Source organism: Chiloscyllium plagiosum, chromosome 3 (genome assembly GCF_004010195.1).
Source record: "Chiloscyllium plagiosum isolate BGI_BamShark_2017 chromosome 3, ASM401019v2, whole genome shotgun sequence".
Classification (NCBI taxonomy): Eukaryota; Metazoa; Chordata; class Chondrichthyes; order Orectolobiformes; family Hemiscylliidae; genus Chiloscyllium; species Chiloscyllium plagiosum.
In genome coordinates, this window is record NC_057712.1 from 41,004,945 (window position 1) to 41,023,446 (window position 18,502).

Sequence of the window (18,502 nt, forward strand, 5' to 3'; positions counted from 1 at the left end):
AGCAGAACAGACAACACACCAAGGAATCTATCAGCAAGGACTGCATACTCGAACTACTAGACCTGTGTTTGACGATGCACTTTACATTTAACAACGAAATATATGAACAGACCAATGGAACACCTATGGGCTCACCCATCTCTGAGCTCATAGCAGAAGCTGTGATGCAAAGACTGGAACAAACAGCCCTCCCACAAATCCAACTCAAGATCAGATACGTGGACAATCCTATTACCATTAAGAGAACAGAAATCGAGATCACACACCGGATTATCAACACCATGCTCACAGGGATCAGATTTACAAGAGAGGAGGAAACCAACAATCAACTCCCAATCCTGGATGTGATGATAGAAAGAATACAGAGTGGTGAATGCACCACAAGTGTACAGGAAAGCCATACACTCTGATCAGGTCCTGCACTGTAACAGCAACCACCCGAACATGCACAAGAGAAGCTGCATTAGCACGTTGTTCGAAAGGGCTACAACACAATGCAGCACTCCCGACCTACGAAGGGAAGAAGTAAAACATTTCTACAGAGTATTTGCCAAGAACGGATATCCCTGCAACAGACAAACGCAATGAGGACATGTCACTAGCAACACTACCTTACATAAAAAAATTTCAGAACTGATAGCCAGACTTCTGACATGGGATACATAAAAACCCATAAATCTACAGCCACGCTCAGATGACTCACCAGGATCAAAGACCCTCTACCAACATTAGCAAGACAAATATAATTTACAAGATTCCATGCAACGACTGCATGAAACACTATATAGGACAAACAGGCAGACAACTAGCAATCCGCATCCACGAACACCAACTAGCCACTAAACGCCACGACCAGCTGTCCCAAGTAGCCCCACACACACGTGACAAGGACCACAAATTCGACTGGGACAGCACAATGATAATAGGACAAGCCAAACAGAGAACAACCAGAGAATTTGTAGAAGCATGGCACTCATCCATGGACTCCATCAACAAGCACATAGATCTAGATCCAATATATCGTCCACTACAACAAGCAACCGGAAGTAGCAGGAACGGAACCAAGTAAATTCCAGAAGACACAGTTACAGCAGTGCTTCACAGGAGGCTCCAAAACATTGAAGATGTCATTGAGACATCTGCAAATCAACTTCCCAGCTCAGCGAACATATCCAGAACTACAAGTAAAGATTAAAGAAAATAAAGAAGGTGCTAGTTAAGGGGAATGTTGTAAAGGTCAGGTAAAGAAATAGAAGGTGACAGTAGAACCAGAAGTGCTGCCTAACCTGAATTTTATCCGCACTTTCTGTTTTTATTCCAAATTCCCAGGATCAGTATTTTTGATTAGTACTTATCTTTTGTAAAATCGCATCCACCTTTTAGTTTTACAATTCCTGTAAAAAGAAATCTCCTTACCACTCTGCAGTTCTTCTTCTTATTGCCATAATTTATGTGTGTGTCTGTGTGCCTGTGTTTATTTTTTATCCATGTAGATATCACATTTTTGTCTCTGTATTTTGGTGCCTGTTTTAAAAGGAATAAAATAGAAACTGAATACTGACCAGTGTGGTATGGCAGGGAAAGAGATACATGAGTGATTGGTGACCTTTTTTGGCAGTTGAGCCAGATACTATATACCACACAAGCCAGGACCTTTTGTACAATACTGTGTCATTGATTGCATGTAGTTCATGGTAGGAAGAGAGTCCTCGCCAACCTGAGGAGAACCTTTGGATGAACACATGGTACATGCACGCACGAAAATACACTTGCATGGATAGATAAACATAGGTATACAAACAACTACAGCGACACTGTGTACAGACATGCCAGTCTTGAGGGCACTTATATTAATTTTACCAATAATAAAATCTTTGCCGTTTGTGCTTGCTGAGATTTAAGTCCCATTAAGAAGGACATTCTTTCTCATTTTTGGAGGAGTCATTAAAATAAGGCCCATCTTTCTTCTTGGCTACATAGCCCCACAGCAATATTCAAAGAGAAGGAGAATTTTCTTTGGTACCCTAATACTTACCCTCTAAAAATTATTAAAAACAGATGCATTGTTCATTGTTACCTTGTCTTTGTAGGTACGTTTGTGTAAGTTGGCTGACACATTTTCTAAGTGACTTCAAATAAAAAAATTCATTGATTTCAAAATGCTTTGGGATGTGAAGAAGTTGTGATAAGTGATTATAGAGTCATATTGATGTACACATGGAAACAGACCCTTCAGTCCTTGCTTTCATGTATAGTTTGGTGTTTTGTTCTTATGTATAAGCTATCCAATTCAGTTTCTTCACGTGCTATAATAATAACTGTTTGTTGTTCCCTTTTGTAGGGTCCCTGATCACCAAGATATTGCTTTTGGAGCTTTACAACAAGGTTCCAATTGCCTGGACACACTGGGCCACTTTGCAGATGGTGTTGTGGGTGTCTATGAATGTCACAATGCAGGAGGCAATCAGGTGTGCAGTTATTTCATTATTCCTGATTAATGATTTAAGTTTACTTTGCAGTGTATTAGATCGCTAATTCCTATGGTAAAGAGGGTTGTCTTTACACAGGCCTGTCTTTCCAATTCATCTTAATCCGTCTTTATTGCCTCCCAGAAGACATTGAGTTGACCATTTAGTCAGGTATATAAAATTACATGTAGTTCCAGACTGGGTAGGAAAGACATATTTGATTCCCTGAAGGACATTAATTAAACCAGTTGGCTTTTCACATTATGACATCTTTCCCTGTCACTCCTTTGTGGTATCTGTTCAAAAAACATTAGACTTAATTAATTCAATTACCTAACTTGCTATGGTGAGCTTTTGATTTACTGTGAGTTTGGATTGCAGGTCTCCTGTTGTGCAGAGGAGAAAGAAATGTATGTCAGTCTTGCGCTGAAACATATGTTCAGTCCTTACCCTGTTTTCTTTCTGCTTTTTTTTTATCAGGAATGGGCACTAACAAAAGGCAAATCAGTGAAACATATGGATTTGTGCCTTACTGTGGTCGACCGGGTGGCTGGTTCTCTCATAAAGTTGCAAGGTTGCAGAGACAATGACAGCAGACAGGTAGGTAAACAGTATTGTAATAGCAGGTGATTATAATGGTGCTTGTTATTTAATTCTCAAACTTTTAATCATAGCATTGTGAAAAATTAGAAACTGTTTTACTGTTGCAAAATATTTATAGATTTCATAGAGAGCAGTACAAACAACCCCATTCTGAGAAGCTTGCATGCAGACAGTTCCCTGGCAATTGTCTGTTCAGGCAGTTCACCCCTCACAGGTAAATAAAGTTTCCACTGAGTGAAACTATCCTGGGTCTAGCAATCATTGTCTAATTTTTACTTTGTTTCAAGATTATCCCTCTACTCCTCAATTGTTTGCTTACATTAAGGACAGAGATATCTATTGTCTCTACAGTGCTCTTATACTCTTGTGACCAGTATAGAACTCAAGAGAAACTTTGTTAGCCAGAAAGTGGTGGAACTTGTTAACACAAATAATTGAGATGAATAGCACAGATTCAAGAGAAAGCCAAATAGACAAAGAGTAACAAACATATTAATTTTATGTGGTTTGAAGAACACACGAGTAGGCGGAGACTTCAGTGGAGCATAAGACTAGAACAGTTTGGCCAAATGATGTGTTTCTGTGTGATAAATACGATGTAATTTTGAGCTGAACTTATCATGTACTTTTCATGATAACCAATTCCTGCTTGATATTCTTTTACAGAAATGGGAACAAATTGAGAATAACTCAAAACTAAGGCACGTGGGCAGCAATCTTTGTCTTGACAGTCGGAACACCCGGAGCGGCGGACTCACTGTAGAAGTCTGCAATCCATCCCTTTCACAACAGTGGAAATTCACCCTTAATTTACAGCAGTAATAGATATGGACCATTAAATTTTGGAACTTTCAATGTGGACAATATTTAAATTGGTAAATCAAGTTTGCATTCAACCATATACCTCGATTTTTGAAAGAGTTCCATATTACATCTTTCTTTGAATTAATGTATCGAGTGTCTAAACTTGATGGTTTCAATTACTTTATAAATATATATTATTTCTTTTCAATTAGCAAAGTCCCTTCCCTCCTGATCTTAAATAGGACGGTACACACACATTTCCATCACAGCAAGAATCATTTCAGTCCTTCTGTTGTGGAAGTTTCCCAAATAAGAATTTCTGTTCTATAGGAAATGCACTGCACTGATAATAAAGGCTGCTTATGAGGACATCAAACATTTGCGCCTTTAAAGAAGGTGGTGTCCAGCTCTGTACTGTTTCAAAATTCACATTAGTTTTTATGATTAATTTTTGTATCGACTATTGTCCAAATGCAAAGCTACTGTGTCTTTCTCTGATGTTCAGTTTTTGCTGCGGTGTACAGATGCCACAACTGTAGTTCAGCATATAAGAGTTTTGTAAGCCATGAAGAATTGATTAAAAAAGGCAAGAACGATGTTGGAAAGCGAAACGATATCCAAAAAAGTCATGTGCTCTTCTTGCATTTTATGTCTATGTTACATTCAGCTAAATCTCAGCACTTTTCTTATTTCTTTCTGTGCCCGGGGTAGGTGGGTGTGGGGAGGTATAACATCGCAATTGCAAGGCACAAACACTTGCCAAGTGTTATTTAATGGATCAAAGTCAGTTGACAATTCAAAGATATTTTATATTTATTATGTAAGTAGCTGTGTTAAGAGACTAATGCACCAACATCATTCCTTTCATTTGTGATTCCAGCTTGCACTTTCTGTAAAATCATCCAATAATTTACTAGCGAGGTTATTCTACATTGATTTTTCTTTTCAAATGATATCTAACATGTGCCTTCCTTATTCCAGGTTAATTAACAACAAAAATATAATTCCAAGGTGATCATAGTGCACCCATGCAGTGGCAGTATTTTTTCATTCTATTTATATCTGTCATTTGTAGGTTTATGGGAATTCTTTTCTAAATTGATTGCTGAGTGTACTGAAAGCAGTAGGAAACTTAAAGAAAATGGTTATGTTCCTCTGCCTTCCAACTCACTTCTGCTAACAGATATCAATATTTTAGTATCAATTTTCTGTAAAGTCTTATTTCATTTATATTTATTTAGTTTATCAAATTGATGACTATCTTGTCAGGCTACACCATGTTAAGATTTAGTGAGCACAATGCAATAAAAGTGTCTGGCACAACCAGAATATCAAAGGATGATTGAAATGAGAAACATCTGTCTCTCTTGTCCCTCCAAACCCCCTCACCTATGCCCTTATCCACCTATATCTGTCACTTTATTACTTTTTTTCCTATCTTGCCTCAATCTCTGCTTCTCTTACTGTACCATGTCTTTGTTTGTGTGAATGGACAGACAATGATTTTATTACTAACTTTAAAAGTATAAACTGTGCGTAGTGAAACATCCAAGTTCATCTTGGAAAGAAAAAATTTACTGCTGCTGAACATGGGGTTTGATGTTAGTTTTCAAATAAAATGTTTACATGCCACAGTGTGCCAAAGTTCATTATGTAGTAGAGAAGTGTCATTCTCTTCATCTTTGACTATCTTAACATTTTAAATACTACAAATATTTCCTTCTAATAAAGTCCCATTTTTAAAAAGCTTTTGCAACTCCCAAAATGCAAAGCTTGGTGGAGAAATCTAAATATCAGTGTTTATCTCCAAATAACATCAGACTTGCTTTTGCTGAGAAGTAACGTGACTATTGATTTTTGTGTGTAAATGTCTGTAATTTCTTTTCTCAATTCCCATTCTTAACTTTTGTAAAGAGTAATGTTAGTGTTTTGTGCAACTGTCACTATAGAGTGTTTGAACGATGCCAAGTGTCATCATTTCATAATGACTCTCCCTACATTTTTTTCTCACTAATCTACAAAGCATGATCTTACGCATACTTTTTATAGATGTGATGGAAAGCATCTTTGAAATTGAATTAACTTTAATAAACTTTGTACCTTTAATTTCCAATTTTTCATGTTTTATATAAAAACCTTTAAAATACTGAGGAAAATCTTGCACTTTTAGCCTTTTGGGACATCCTAGGGTTGTGAAGGATCTCTCATATCCAAAGTACTTTGAAATGTTGTCACTGCTTTAATGTGTAGTGTTTGCACACAGCAAAGTTCTCCAGATGATGTTGTGCTAATGATGAGATAAAACTTGATGAGTTGAGAGATGATTATTGGCCATAAATTCAATGCTTCTTAAAATAATGTTATGACATCAAGGGTTCTGTGGTGAATACAGATGATGTTTTGTCTCATCCAAAAGATGATGTGTTGTGCTTCCTTGATATTGTACTTGTAGATTCTGTACTCGACAATCTAAGGATGTGACTTACACTTAGGTGATCATTGTCCAATGAGCCAGATGGACTCCAAACAATTTGAATTCTTGATATTAGATCAATTTTTCATAGTAAATGTTCAGTGTTGTATATACTGTTCAAAATGAAACATTCAGCAGCAATGAATCTCAAGTAGTTATTTCTTGACCCTTAGTATAATAGGATCCTTTGTACAACTGAAGAGAAAAATGCAAGACTATCTATCTAAAATAAATCATCTTTTGCATTACATCCATCTATTCATTCAACCATCTAAGTTCTTATGCCTTGCTACTGGTTGCCTTTTTATGATATCCACTAACAATCCTTACTCTTTCACAATCAGACAGTAATCCCCAGTAAGATAAGCAAATTAATTACAGCTATTTCAGATGTGCTGTAACAAAATTCCCAAGCTGTTGAAGTGACACTACTGAAATAGCTTCTTCATAATTAATATTTGGTTAGTGCCTCATACTAAACATCAATATAACAGCACCCTTTAATAGTATACAATAACTATCCTGTTGTTAAAGGTGTCCCCATACTGTGTTTGAGAACTATTAGAGATGTAAAGTTCAGAGCCCTACTGGTACTTAAGTGAGTTGTATTCCCAATTCTGACCATATTTTTCTTGTCCCATCAGAGAGATTGTGCAAGTGAGACATTTATATGAGGAAAATGTCTCATAATATTGTCTTAACTACTTCTCACTCACTTTATTACAGAAAGGATAAATTGTATGTACAATTTTCCAGGATCACTTTATTGTAAATTGTAACATACATCATTTTAAATACAACATATTTAATATACAGGGCACTTTTATTGAGACACATTGCTTGATGAAAATCAAAGAAATAGAACATGGACCCCACATGAAAGCGGACAGTAACTCTGCATGCTGTGTCCAAATCAGATTTAGAATTGCACAATACCCTTCATCCACTCTATAATTAATTAGACAGTTCATTTAGAGATACATTCCACTCTAGCAGTCAAATCCTCCTACTGTAAAGCTTGAAAGACACTTGTAGGAAAGAGTTTCATCAAGATAAATCATCAATTGTATCAACACAATCGTACATCCTATCATAATCCTGATGCATCTAACTGCTTTGCTGAGCTGAGCTGAGCGAGCTTCAATAATCCAACACCAAAAGGGTGTAGCTTATTTCATTGTAAACTACCTCCATGTAATGTCCTAAGGATTTAGCATTCTAAGCAACAACTTCTAATCCTTTGCAGTGATAAAGAACAGTCAGTGAATAAACAACTTATGATTGGTGCAGCATCCAGTAAATGCAGTACATCCCACAGACTGAATTCTGAACATGATATAATAGCTAGTTCAATGTAAACATTCAAAATGCATAATAAGTCTTTGTTATAAATATTTTATACAGGGCTGTTAGATTGTACAATGGAGTGAATTATTAGGTGCTGATATATTATGGAACAATTAGTCATTAAGTTTCTTACTTTTGGAAAAAAGAAAGTTACAAGATTGCTTGCAATGATGTTACTTTTCCATGGGTGTACAATTTGAATATAAAAAAAGTGTACATTTTACTTCTCCACGTATATAAAATGCCACATTTAGACCACAATTCAAAGATTATGCTATTGTTCCAGTTCTATCCAAGTTGAACACTTTATTCAATTTTGCAGAAATAATTACATCAAAAGGTAGGTTACATTTGGATTTTCCAGGTTGTTTTAAATGGCAGTACCAGTCTCCAGATTCCTTGCAAATAGTGTTGTGGTCTTCAGTTGGCCTTGCTGTTGCATGGCAGAACTGGGAATTAAAGGATGTACTTGCTGCAAATTTCAAGGAAAAGCTGGACAGCGAGAATATTTTTTGATGGTTATGACAAGAGTGTGAAATGTTGTTTAGCCCTGTGAATGCAGTGCAACAATTTGACCTTGGCACCTATGCTGCCAATGTTATCATTCCAAGGGGAGATGTTCCTCAATTCCAAGCAACTCTTTGACCAGTTTTTCACCAAACTGTACCCGTGTGTAGCGCCTGACTAGATATGCCTCTGACATCTTGTACAAGATGTATGAATTATTGACAGCAATACTGAGAACAAACCAGAACACTTGCTGCCAGGTCTTGTTAGCCTTGTGAGATATAAAGTACCTGTGAAGAGAACAAACACAATTATAAAAGCACGTGCAAGTGTGTATATACAGGAAAACTACTCCAATTAGCAGGAAGTTCTGCAGCCTAAGAACATGGATTTGAGAGAACTAGTTTAAGAAAAAGGGACAGATTAGAATTTGATCAATACTGAGAGATGTCATGCTCTCGTGGGATTGAACAGAAGAATCTGTTAATCAAATTGAAAGCTTGTGTCCAGACTGCCTTGGAATAACATTCCATTTTCTCAACTGAGGAATGTTACTTCTGAATGTGGATGAATAAAAACTCTTGATGATTTGCTCATTAGTATCCTTAAGTAAAGTTGATTTAACACATCCTGCTTGGGATAGTTTACTGGGGTAATTCAGTCAACACCAGAATGCATTATACTCTCTTTAAACAGAGATGACTCACAAGGGCGGAGATGAACACAGTCACTAAGAGATTGCATTAAATGACCATCAGTTTGTCTGAAAATAAGTCTTAGAGAGTTCCTAAAAGACAAGGAGGTTGGGGGAAGGGTGTTTCAGTGTAAAATTTTAAAGTTTGTGCTTTGATACTACTAGCATAGCCAATGATAAAGCAATTTAGGATTCAGAAATTGAGATGATTCAGTGGTTTACAGGGATTTGCAAAAGGCAAAGTAGACCCAAAATGTAAACTTTTTCTCCAGAGATATTGCCATACCCACTGACTTTATTCACTTAGTTTTTATTTCATATTTCTAGCATCCTTAAAATTTTATTATATAGGGCTCCCAAGATAACCCAAAGCAAATGTTCTAAATTTTTTTCATGGTTTGTGGTGCCTTCCTGTCTGCAAACTTGGATATCATATTTCCCACATTTGAAGTGTAGCCACTGTTAGAAAGGATCTCAATAGCTAGAAGATACTTTGTAACATATGATTTGGGGGTGCTGGTGTTGTACTGACGTGTACCAAAGTTAAAAATCACACAACACCAGGTTATAGTCCAACAGGTTTATTTGGAAGCACTAGGTTTTGGAGTGCTGCTCCTTCATCAGGTGGTTGATGAAGGAGCAGCGCTCCAAAAGCTAGTGCTTCCAAATAAACCTGTTGGACTATAACCTGGTGTTGTAAAATAGATAAGCATTTTGTTTATTTCTTCTAATTCCTTCTATCATAACCTTTATTGTATAACATTACATCTTAAAATCTGATAATACATCTTGCTCAGACCACTGCAGAGTAAGAAATGGCTTCATAAAAGGTCAAATGAAACAAAAACAAAGTTTGGGTCCAGTTCTGATGAAGAGTTATCAGACTCAAAATTTAACTCTACTATCCAGCCCCTTTTATGACCCAAATTAAACACTTGGAGCCAGTTTGACCTCAGCAAACATCAGTGCTAACATCAGTTTTGCCTGCTAAATATAGCTCTTTCATTCCAGTGCCTCTTATTTGTGTAAGAAATCAAGGAGAAGAAATAGATTTCCGTGTTGGAGGACTAATATCAGATCCTGGAGGCTGGGAAGGAAAGGTTACAGTTCTGATATGAGACTGCAATTTCTAAGACACATCATTTTCTAGTTATGGTCAATTTAATTGAAGTTTGATTATATTCAATTAGCATAATAATTGAGACAATATAAAGAGCATCAAGACTAAAAGCCCAAGATTTCTTATGAAATCTAGATAACAAAAGATTCGATAACAATTCACTAGAAAATACTTGGAAAAAGCAGCTGCTGTCTCAGGACATATAAATGTTAGGGACATCAGATTCATTCAGGGTTGCAAGAGAAATGGAGGAAGATATCACTAACTTGTCATTACAATCCTTTTCAAAAATTGGATAAATCACAACATGCATTCCACTTCCTCTCGACATTGCCCAGCAATACTCCCAAAGTATCCTTCAAGCATTTGGCTATGTGAGGCGATCAAGCCAACACCCTAGTTATTTCTTGCTATATTTTGTATCTTTCAAATGAAGATCCCAAATAAAGTAACTTACTAATTACCAACAATTTGGGTGCCAAAAGCAGGCAAATGCTTTAAAGCCATAAGTAAATCACTATTCTTGGATCCATTAAATCCAATTACAGTTCTTGTATAGTTTTAATAATGTGGATTTTCACCAAAACTTTGTCATTCCACATACAGCTCTCAGATAAAAAGGACCACAGAGTTCAAACTCACTTGCTGTACTTATCATCATATTTGCAGATGTAGCCAAGGTGAGCAGCAAAAGCCTCTACTGCTAAAGGACAGCGAATCTCTCCACTCTTCCTTCTAATTATGACGCCTATAGGAACAAAAGGATTTGATCATGGTAAGAAAGTGGTTATTTAAGCAACTGTAGTATCTTAAAAAAATTAAAATGATCTACTGATCAAGATTTTTAAAGTCTTGAAAATGTGATTGCTTTTTATCTACACAACAGCACAGCATCGACATTGAAAAACAAAACATTTATCTCTGCTCAAATAGACTTTCATCTCGGTTTTTGATTTAAACTCAACATATGTGGCAGGAAGCTTTTCCTTAGAGATTCCACTTGGGAGACACATCTGAAGCAAGCAGATGTTTTTTTTAAAATAAGTAATGAGAAATGTTGTAAGTTATATTTGATCATTCTCAAAATGCCATTCCCTAGTTACTGATTTCATCCTGTTCCCTGACTAAAGTCTGACGTTTAACCAATCTGTTTGCAACTTTGGCATCATTTTTGATCCAAAGATGAGTTTCCAACCTCATTTGCACTCAAGATTACCTGCTGCCACTTCTGTAACATTACTATCTTTGAATCTGTCTCATCTGATTTGCTGCTGAAAGTCTCATTCATGCCATCATTACCTCAATTCCTGAATATACCAAGCTAGACGCCAACATCCTAGCCTCTATAAACTGGAGGCCATCTAAGATTTTGATTGTAACTTAACGCACAAGTCTCTTAACCCTTATCACCCTTGTTCTAGCTTGCCTACATTGGTTTCCATTCAAATAATATCCTCTAAAACTTTTCAAATCTCTCTATGCCTAATCCCTCTTTATCTGTTATGGTCTCCAGTCTCATTACCTTGCAAAATATTTGCAGTCTGCTCCTATACCTTCTAAGTTTTTTAAAAAATTATTTCTCTCTTAATATATTCAAATCTTAGGTGATTTAATCAAAGATTTTAAATTTGTGAGAATACCTTGTTTGTATAATCTCTTTGCTGCAATTCCATGGACAATATATCCTTAAAGAACTGCTCTCAGTTCCCTAGTTTTGATCTAATCAAGACTTTATATAACTGTAATATCATTACCACTACTTGTGCTAATCCTCTAGATATGCTGAGTTGTATCAATTCCCTATGCTAAAGTAGCTAGAGCAAAATGAGAGGGGTGACATTAAGTGAAAATAACTCAAAGTTCTGGACATTAATGCTATATGCAGCTTTTTAAAGATTAAGTTAATTTCTCAATAATGTTTTAGAACTTGCACTCCAAGACATCAGTTGGTGGGAGTTACAGACACCACTTGTGACCGGGGTGTCCAAAAATATAGTTCATAAAGAGCCAAATTCATTTTGAAAATCTCTAGTTAAGGGGATATAAATATTTAACAAGCACTTGCCTTCTTTAAATGGAGAATAAGCATTTGTGAGAAAGTAGAACTGCCCTTTGTTGGACCAGCTTATTAGGGACATATTTCCTTTCATTCTCACCCTGTACTGGCCACGAGCCTGTGGAATCTCAGGGTTCACTAGCATCGACCGTGGTAGTCCTGTACAGTCACTCTTCCTGGAGCTGAGAAGTCCACAACAATAAATACCTGTGAGAAGCAATACCATTTTAAATTTAAAACACCACTTCATAAAATGGACTGGTTATTAAAGATATCTGGAAGGCAGACTCTATTGACTGAAACCCAAAAGTCCAGTTAAAACTATTGATATTGTAGAAATGTAATTGCAAAATCAATGGATATTCTTGAGATGAGAATGTGTATCATCCACAGTACTAAAAACATACAACATGATAACACATGCACAGTAAATAAAGCAAAATATGAAAACCATCGAAAAATTAAAGGAGGACATGCTTTGTATGAAAAATAAATTTATTTCTATAAAATGATGCCCTTGGAGGACTTGATTGAGGAAGAGTATGGCTCAAAATTGGGATGAGTTTTTCCTAAGTAGCCAAAAATATTTATTCATACAAGGGAGAGATGGGAGTAGGTATTGACAAGTCCGTAGGTTTAATAAAGCAAAATTATGGAAAACTCTGGCCTGGCATCATCTATATCAGAGAAAACAAGTTAATGTTTTGAGTAGAATCGGACTCTTCTTCAGAGCTAAGTTTATAAGTAATTAGCAAAATGACTCTTACAAATTGAATCTTCATTATGTCCCTGATTTATCTCTGTACACAAGCATAGAGCTTCAGGCAATCAGATTACATTTATATCAGAGGGTAAGGTTAGAATATTATCATGTTAATACAATGGAACTGTTACAACAGGGTAAACTCTCCTGCTTAATTTAAAACCAGCTACACAGAAAAGATTTATCCCGTACAGTAATCTGTGAAAACTCGATAGGCCAAGAACTAGTTAAAGTAAAAATTAACAACTTTATTTCTTAAAGTATAATAGAGAATAATTAACTAACAACTGTTTACAATTCCTTACTCTAACCAATCTGTTACCTTCCCTTCTATAATACTAGTCCGATAAAACTCCGGATGATGATTTACAAAACAAAAACTTCTCAACACCAGGCAGCTTCCGTTTTCTCTGAATTCTGGTCTTTTCTTCTCAGGGATTTCTGCTTCACAGGTTACTGATCAAAAGGTACCTTTTAAGAAAGCTATTTGTCGGGCAGTCTTTTTACAGTCTGGAGCTTGGCAGTTCTCCTCTCAACTGTTCAATTATCCCCTGTCTTATACCCTCAAAGCATCAGATTATGTCATTGGCTTTTAAGATTGTCAATATACTCAATTCAAATTAGACTGGAGTTTGGTATTATTCAGGGTATAATTTAAACTGATTGGCCTAATCCAAATCTGTTTTGTCATTTCAAGGCAACCAGCTAATCGAGTTGTTCGACCAACTGTTACATTATATTTCTTTTCTGAACACCTGGTCCAGTCAGGTAGTTCTGTTGCTTTTAACTCTCAAAGTTACAGTACACCTACATTTTCATAACAGAGCACATGACCAAACTTTCGTTGGTTATAACCACTGTAAAATTATCAAACTGATATCTCATTGTCATGTAAATTAGATGACAACAGGTAGAAATGATTACTGCCATTGGTTCCATATACACAATCCAGTTTAATGAATGACTCTATGCAGTAATTTACCTCTTCGTTTCAATTAAGTGTTTTCACCACCTTGAGTTTCATTATATGGTTTTTATCGCCCGACTCCACAATGTGTTTATAATATTGACAATCCACCTCATTCAGAACTGCATTCAACTCTTAAGTGAAGGCAACATCTGTTATAAATATAGTATAAATCAAACACAAATTGACTGGCATAGGAGTCATTCCACAGTATGCACTTGCCTAGGTGTTCTCAGGATACTGCAACTAGTGTCAACAATCTGCTTTTGGAGGGAAAGGGCAGAAAAAAAAATGAAACCAAACATCAAGCAATGCTCCCACTCCAGAGTGCAGTGTCCTGAATTCTCTGATAAATGGGGATGTGGATATCATAAGATGACACGATCAAATAAGCAGCATGGTGGTGGTCAAAAACAAATTCCAAAGGACAGAATTAATTTGTATTTGGAGAGGAAGGATTAATCAAAGACAGTCAGCATAGCTTTATTAAAAGGGAGGTCATGTTTGACCAAGTTGATTGAATTTTTCAGAAGTGCCCGAGTGTGCAGATGAAGGCAATGCTTTGATGCAATCTATTTTAATAAGATCCCACATGGGACACTGATCACAAAGATAACAGCCCACGGAATCCAAGGAAACTTTGCAAATCTGATCCATAGTTGGAAACAGAAGGTGATGGTTGAGGAGTGTTTTTCTGACTGGGAGGCTATGTCCAGTGGAGTCCCTCAGGGGTCAGTATCAGGGCCTTTGTGGTTTGTATAAATGATTTAGACTTGAATGTAGGAGGGCTGATCAGTAATTTGCAAATGATATTAAAATTGCTGAGGTGGTAAATAACGAGGAGGATATCAACAAGAGGATATTGATGGGCTGATCAGTAGCAATTGGAATTCAATCTGGATAAATGACAGGTAATGCATTTGGGCAGGACAAACAAAGCAAGGGAATACATGATGAGCAGTAGGACCCTCGGAAGCACAGAATCAGGAGGTACATCATCAGAGCATGTACAATAATCCCTTATGGTATCAAAGCAAGTAGATAAAGTGACATGGTCTAATTGATTTTATTAGTAAACTCATTGAGTTTAAGTGCTGGAACTATATAAAACATTGGTTAGATCACAGCTACTGTTGTGCACAAAGTTCTGGAATCCATATTATGTGAGAGATGAGACTGCACTGGAGAAGGTATAGAGGAGATTTACAAGGATGTAGTCTGGAATAGAGAGTTTCAGTTATGAAGAGAGATTGAATAGAGTGAGTTTGTTTTCCTTATTGCAGAGGAAGTTGAGAAGGGACATGAATGAGATATATAAAATAATGAGTAACATAGGGGAGACAGGAAGAAGCTTTTACCTTTGGTTGGGGGATGAATGCTTTGGGGTACAGATTTAAGCTAAGGGGCATAAGGTATGGAGGACATGGGAGGAAAAAGGTTTCCATCCAGAGGATGGTGATGAGCATCAGGAACTCACTGCCTGTAATGGTGATCGGGGCAAAATCCTTCATAACATTTAAGCAGTATTTAGATGTGCAATTTGAGGCCAGTGTATTCGGATTAGGTTTTATAGTCACGTACTCAAGTATAGGAAAGCAGGAGGACTGTGAAAAGTGTACAAAATCACCATTCTCCAGCGCCATCTTGGTTCAAAAACCAGAATTTAAAAATATTTTTTTTAAAAAAAGTGGCAAAACAAAAATGTTTCTATCTAAAAGAAAAACGTATAAAGAATTTGCACCAAAGTTTAAAAAGTATAATTAGAATATTCATGTCACCATTTTTGACTGGCGTGAACATGAACTGTGCTGTAAATCTCTATTATAAAAAAGGACAAGATATCAGTGACCATGAAGTGCCAGCACAACAAGTTAACACATTTAAAAAGCATTGGAGTGGGAAAGTAAAACAAGATAGAACAAGGTGAGGAAAGGTCATCTTAATTTCCAAACTCAAGGCATCGTATTTTCCTCACAATATTTGTCAAAACAGCTATCATTAGGAACTGACCATGAAAATAAAATTTCCAAGGTCAAAATTATAAGGCTAAATTGTATGTTCAGTGAACCAAACCTTTTAATATTTTCAAAATTGTCTTTCTTCACAGTTATTCCAAACATTAGTTATTCCTGCACCATCCACAGTATTTCACGTCTTAACTACAAACCTTTTTTTTCAAACTCCTCAAAAAGATTTAAGCTAGTTATGCTGGGTCCAGTATATATGATGTAGTTTTTTCCAGCCAAATTCTGACAAAGACTTTTTGCCACAAGACTGTGGAGTTGTGGCCTGTTCTTCAATGTGTCCAGCCCATCTGAGGCGGTTCCTTCCTTCAAATTAACATAAACCTAAATGAAAAGGACAACAAAATGACAGAACATTTAATATATTTGTTCTCAAAATAGCATTGTATTTGAAGGTTTTTATTGACTTTTGTCACAAGAAATTTCACTTAGTCATTCACAAAATATGCTCTGCCTCTTGCATTTGTCACTACAGATTATCGTAATGTGCGCTAATCTCTTGTTAATACAGCCTTGAGTACAAAAAGGGCTTTCATTTGATGTTCTGGTTTCACTGCATTTCATTCATGTTTCTATTTTAAACAAGCATGATATTTTGTTTCATGATCCTTTGCGGTCATTCATGTGGAAGGAATGGTCTCACCAACTATGCTGCAAATTGCAACCCAGTTACTTCCAAAATGGGTACCAGGTAAGGAACATTGGATGCAGCCCATTCCCTCCTAACATTCAAGGAGTTCACCGCAAAAATTGTGTTTTTTTGCGCTTTGGTCTCCCCATGGTCACTGATCCTAGAGGTTATGTTGGGAGTCAAAGGAGACAAAAGAAGTGGATTAACTTGACAAACTGGTTGCAGCAATTTGGAGAAGGGGATAGGGAAAAACAGCAAAACATTTCAAAAAAATATAAATGATTGAGATAAAAGTAGTGAGAAAGAAAGACAATTACATGGCTAGGGACTTCAATAACTAGAGGTCACATATTTAAGGTAATTGGCCAAAGAATTGGAAAGATGAGTCTATTTATATTAATGCCGTAAATGATGATCATCTGGAATGTATTTTCTCAAAAGATGATGGAAACAGGTTCAATAATAGGTTGCAAGTGCAAATTAGATACATACTCGAACATTTGCAGTGCAGCTGGATAGGGGAGTAAAACAAAGAGACTCAATAATTCTTTCAAATTGTTGGTGTAGGCACGACAGACCAGCCTCTAGTACTATGGCAGATAGATAATGATTTCACAATCATAGCGTGAGAGTTAAAAACAGACAGTACTCTTTAAGGGAATACAGATGTACATTAATGGCAACCTTCTGTTTGTAGAGGCAGAACTATTTTCCATTGAAAACCAGCAAAGGAACAATCCACGCTCTTTAAAGTCGAGAAATCTTTTATTTATTACTACCTGTCACAATTAAAGCATAGTCTTATGAGGGGTGACAAGTTCATAGAGAAAAAAAAAAATCAATTATGAGTAGCTCCAGTAAGCCATTTAAGTGATCAATCATTTGACATATGGGATTTTACATAGGTTTAGCATTGGTGTGAAGCAGTAGCTATCAGCAGCACTGCTGAATGTGTCTTGGAAAGCATAAACTAAAGTCTGACATAATTCTTAAAAGCAGATTTTCCTGCACCAGGTGTTGTTACTTGGTAACGACAACAATTAGTGTGATGCTGGAAATCTGAAATACTTTACATACTGTCACTGAACCATTCTTCAACTCCTAATTCAGGCTACATTTACACTACAAAGTCAAATAAATTATAGTAATAAAGAATGAATACAAGACAACTAAATCAGCTGAATAGATCAGTGCACACAGCAAATTTTACATTGCAAACATGCTCATGCTAAATTTTGCTAATCAGTCCTACAGTAAAAGATACAGATTATTTGCAGATGCAGAAACACATATGATCAAGTAGAGTCAGCAGACCCATAAAGGGGAAAATCATCTCTGACAAATTTGCTCTAATTCTTTGAGGAGGTAGTAAGCAGGATAAGGGGAGGCATTGGATGTAATATATTTAGATTTTTCAGAAGACAAACTACCACAGATTAGGCTGCTTAATAAGATAAAAACCCAATGTTGTTGAGGGCAGTTTATTAATATGGATAGAGGACTGACTAATAGAAGACAGCTGGGATCAGGGGGGCATTTTCAGACAGGCAATTTGTAATCAGTGGAGTGCCACAAGGATCAATGATAGGACCGCAATTAATTACGAATATGTTAATGACTTGAATGAGGAAAGTCAATGTACTATAGTGAAATTTGTGGATGACACAAAAATAAGTGGGAAGACAAATAGTGAGGATTACAGAGTGCAGAGGGATATAGACTGGTTAAGCAAGTGGACAAATACATGGAATCTAATGTGGGGAAATGAGAAGTTATGCACCTTGTCAGAAAGAATAGATTGACTGAACATTATTTAAATGAAGTAACAATGCAGAAAACTACAGCACAGAGGGAACTGGAAGTCCTCGTTAAAATCACAAAAAAAAACTAGCATCCAGGCTCACCAATAATAGGGAGACAAATTAAGTGTTGTCCCTTATTTAAAAGGAAATGGCATATAAAAGTAAGATTTTGCTAACACTGCACAAAGCACTAGTCAGACCACTGCTGTAATATTATGAACACTTTGGGTCCCTTTTCCAAGG

General features: G+C 36.3%; 2 protein-coding genes across 3 annotated transcripts in view; one reads left to right on the forward strand and one right to left on the reverse strand.

The window, feature by feature from the left end:
• galnt2 (UDP-N-acetyl-alpha-D-galactosamine:polypeptide N-acetylgalactosaminyltransferase 2) overlaps window positions 1–10,784 on the forward strand; it is a 118,702-nt gene extending 107,918 nt beyond the window's left edge. Inside the window, exons 14-17 of one of the 2 annotated variants that reach the window (XR_006309879.1) lie at window positions 2,342–2,468; window positions 2,949–3,068; window positions 3,738–3,946; window positions 10,686–10,784. Coding sequence is in view for 1 of the 2 variants with exons in the window: in XM_043680988.1 (XP_043536923.1) it covers window positions 2,342–2,468; window positions 2,949–3,068; window positions 3,738–3,893 (403 nt within the window). In the remaining variant the exon portion in view is untranslated. Of the gene's footprint in view, window positions 1–2,341; window positions 2,469–2,948; window positions 3,069–3,737; window positions 6,291–10,685 lie in introns of those variants that run through there. The other variant, XM_043680988.1, reaches the window with a different exon arrangement.
• The window catches only part of pgbd5 (piggyBac transposable element derived 5), a 75,209-nt gene continuing 63,817 nt past the window's right edge, over window positions 7,111–18,502 (reverse strand). The window contains exons 4-7 of the mRNA XM_043681005.1: window positions 15,970–16,150; window positions 12,082–12,279; window positions 10,659–10,764; window positions 7,111–8,492 (exon numbers count right to left, since the gene is read on the reverse strand). Coding sequence (XP_043536940.1) covers window positions 8,297–8,492; window positions 10,659–10,764; window positions 12,082–12,279; window positions 15,970–16,150 — 681 coding nt within the window. The 3' untranslated portion in view covers window positions 7,111–8,296. The remainder of the gene's footprint in view (window positions 8,493–10,658; window positions 10,765–12,081; window positions 12,280–15,969; window positions 16,151–18,502) is intronic.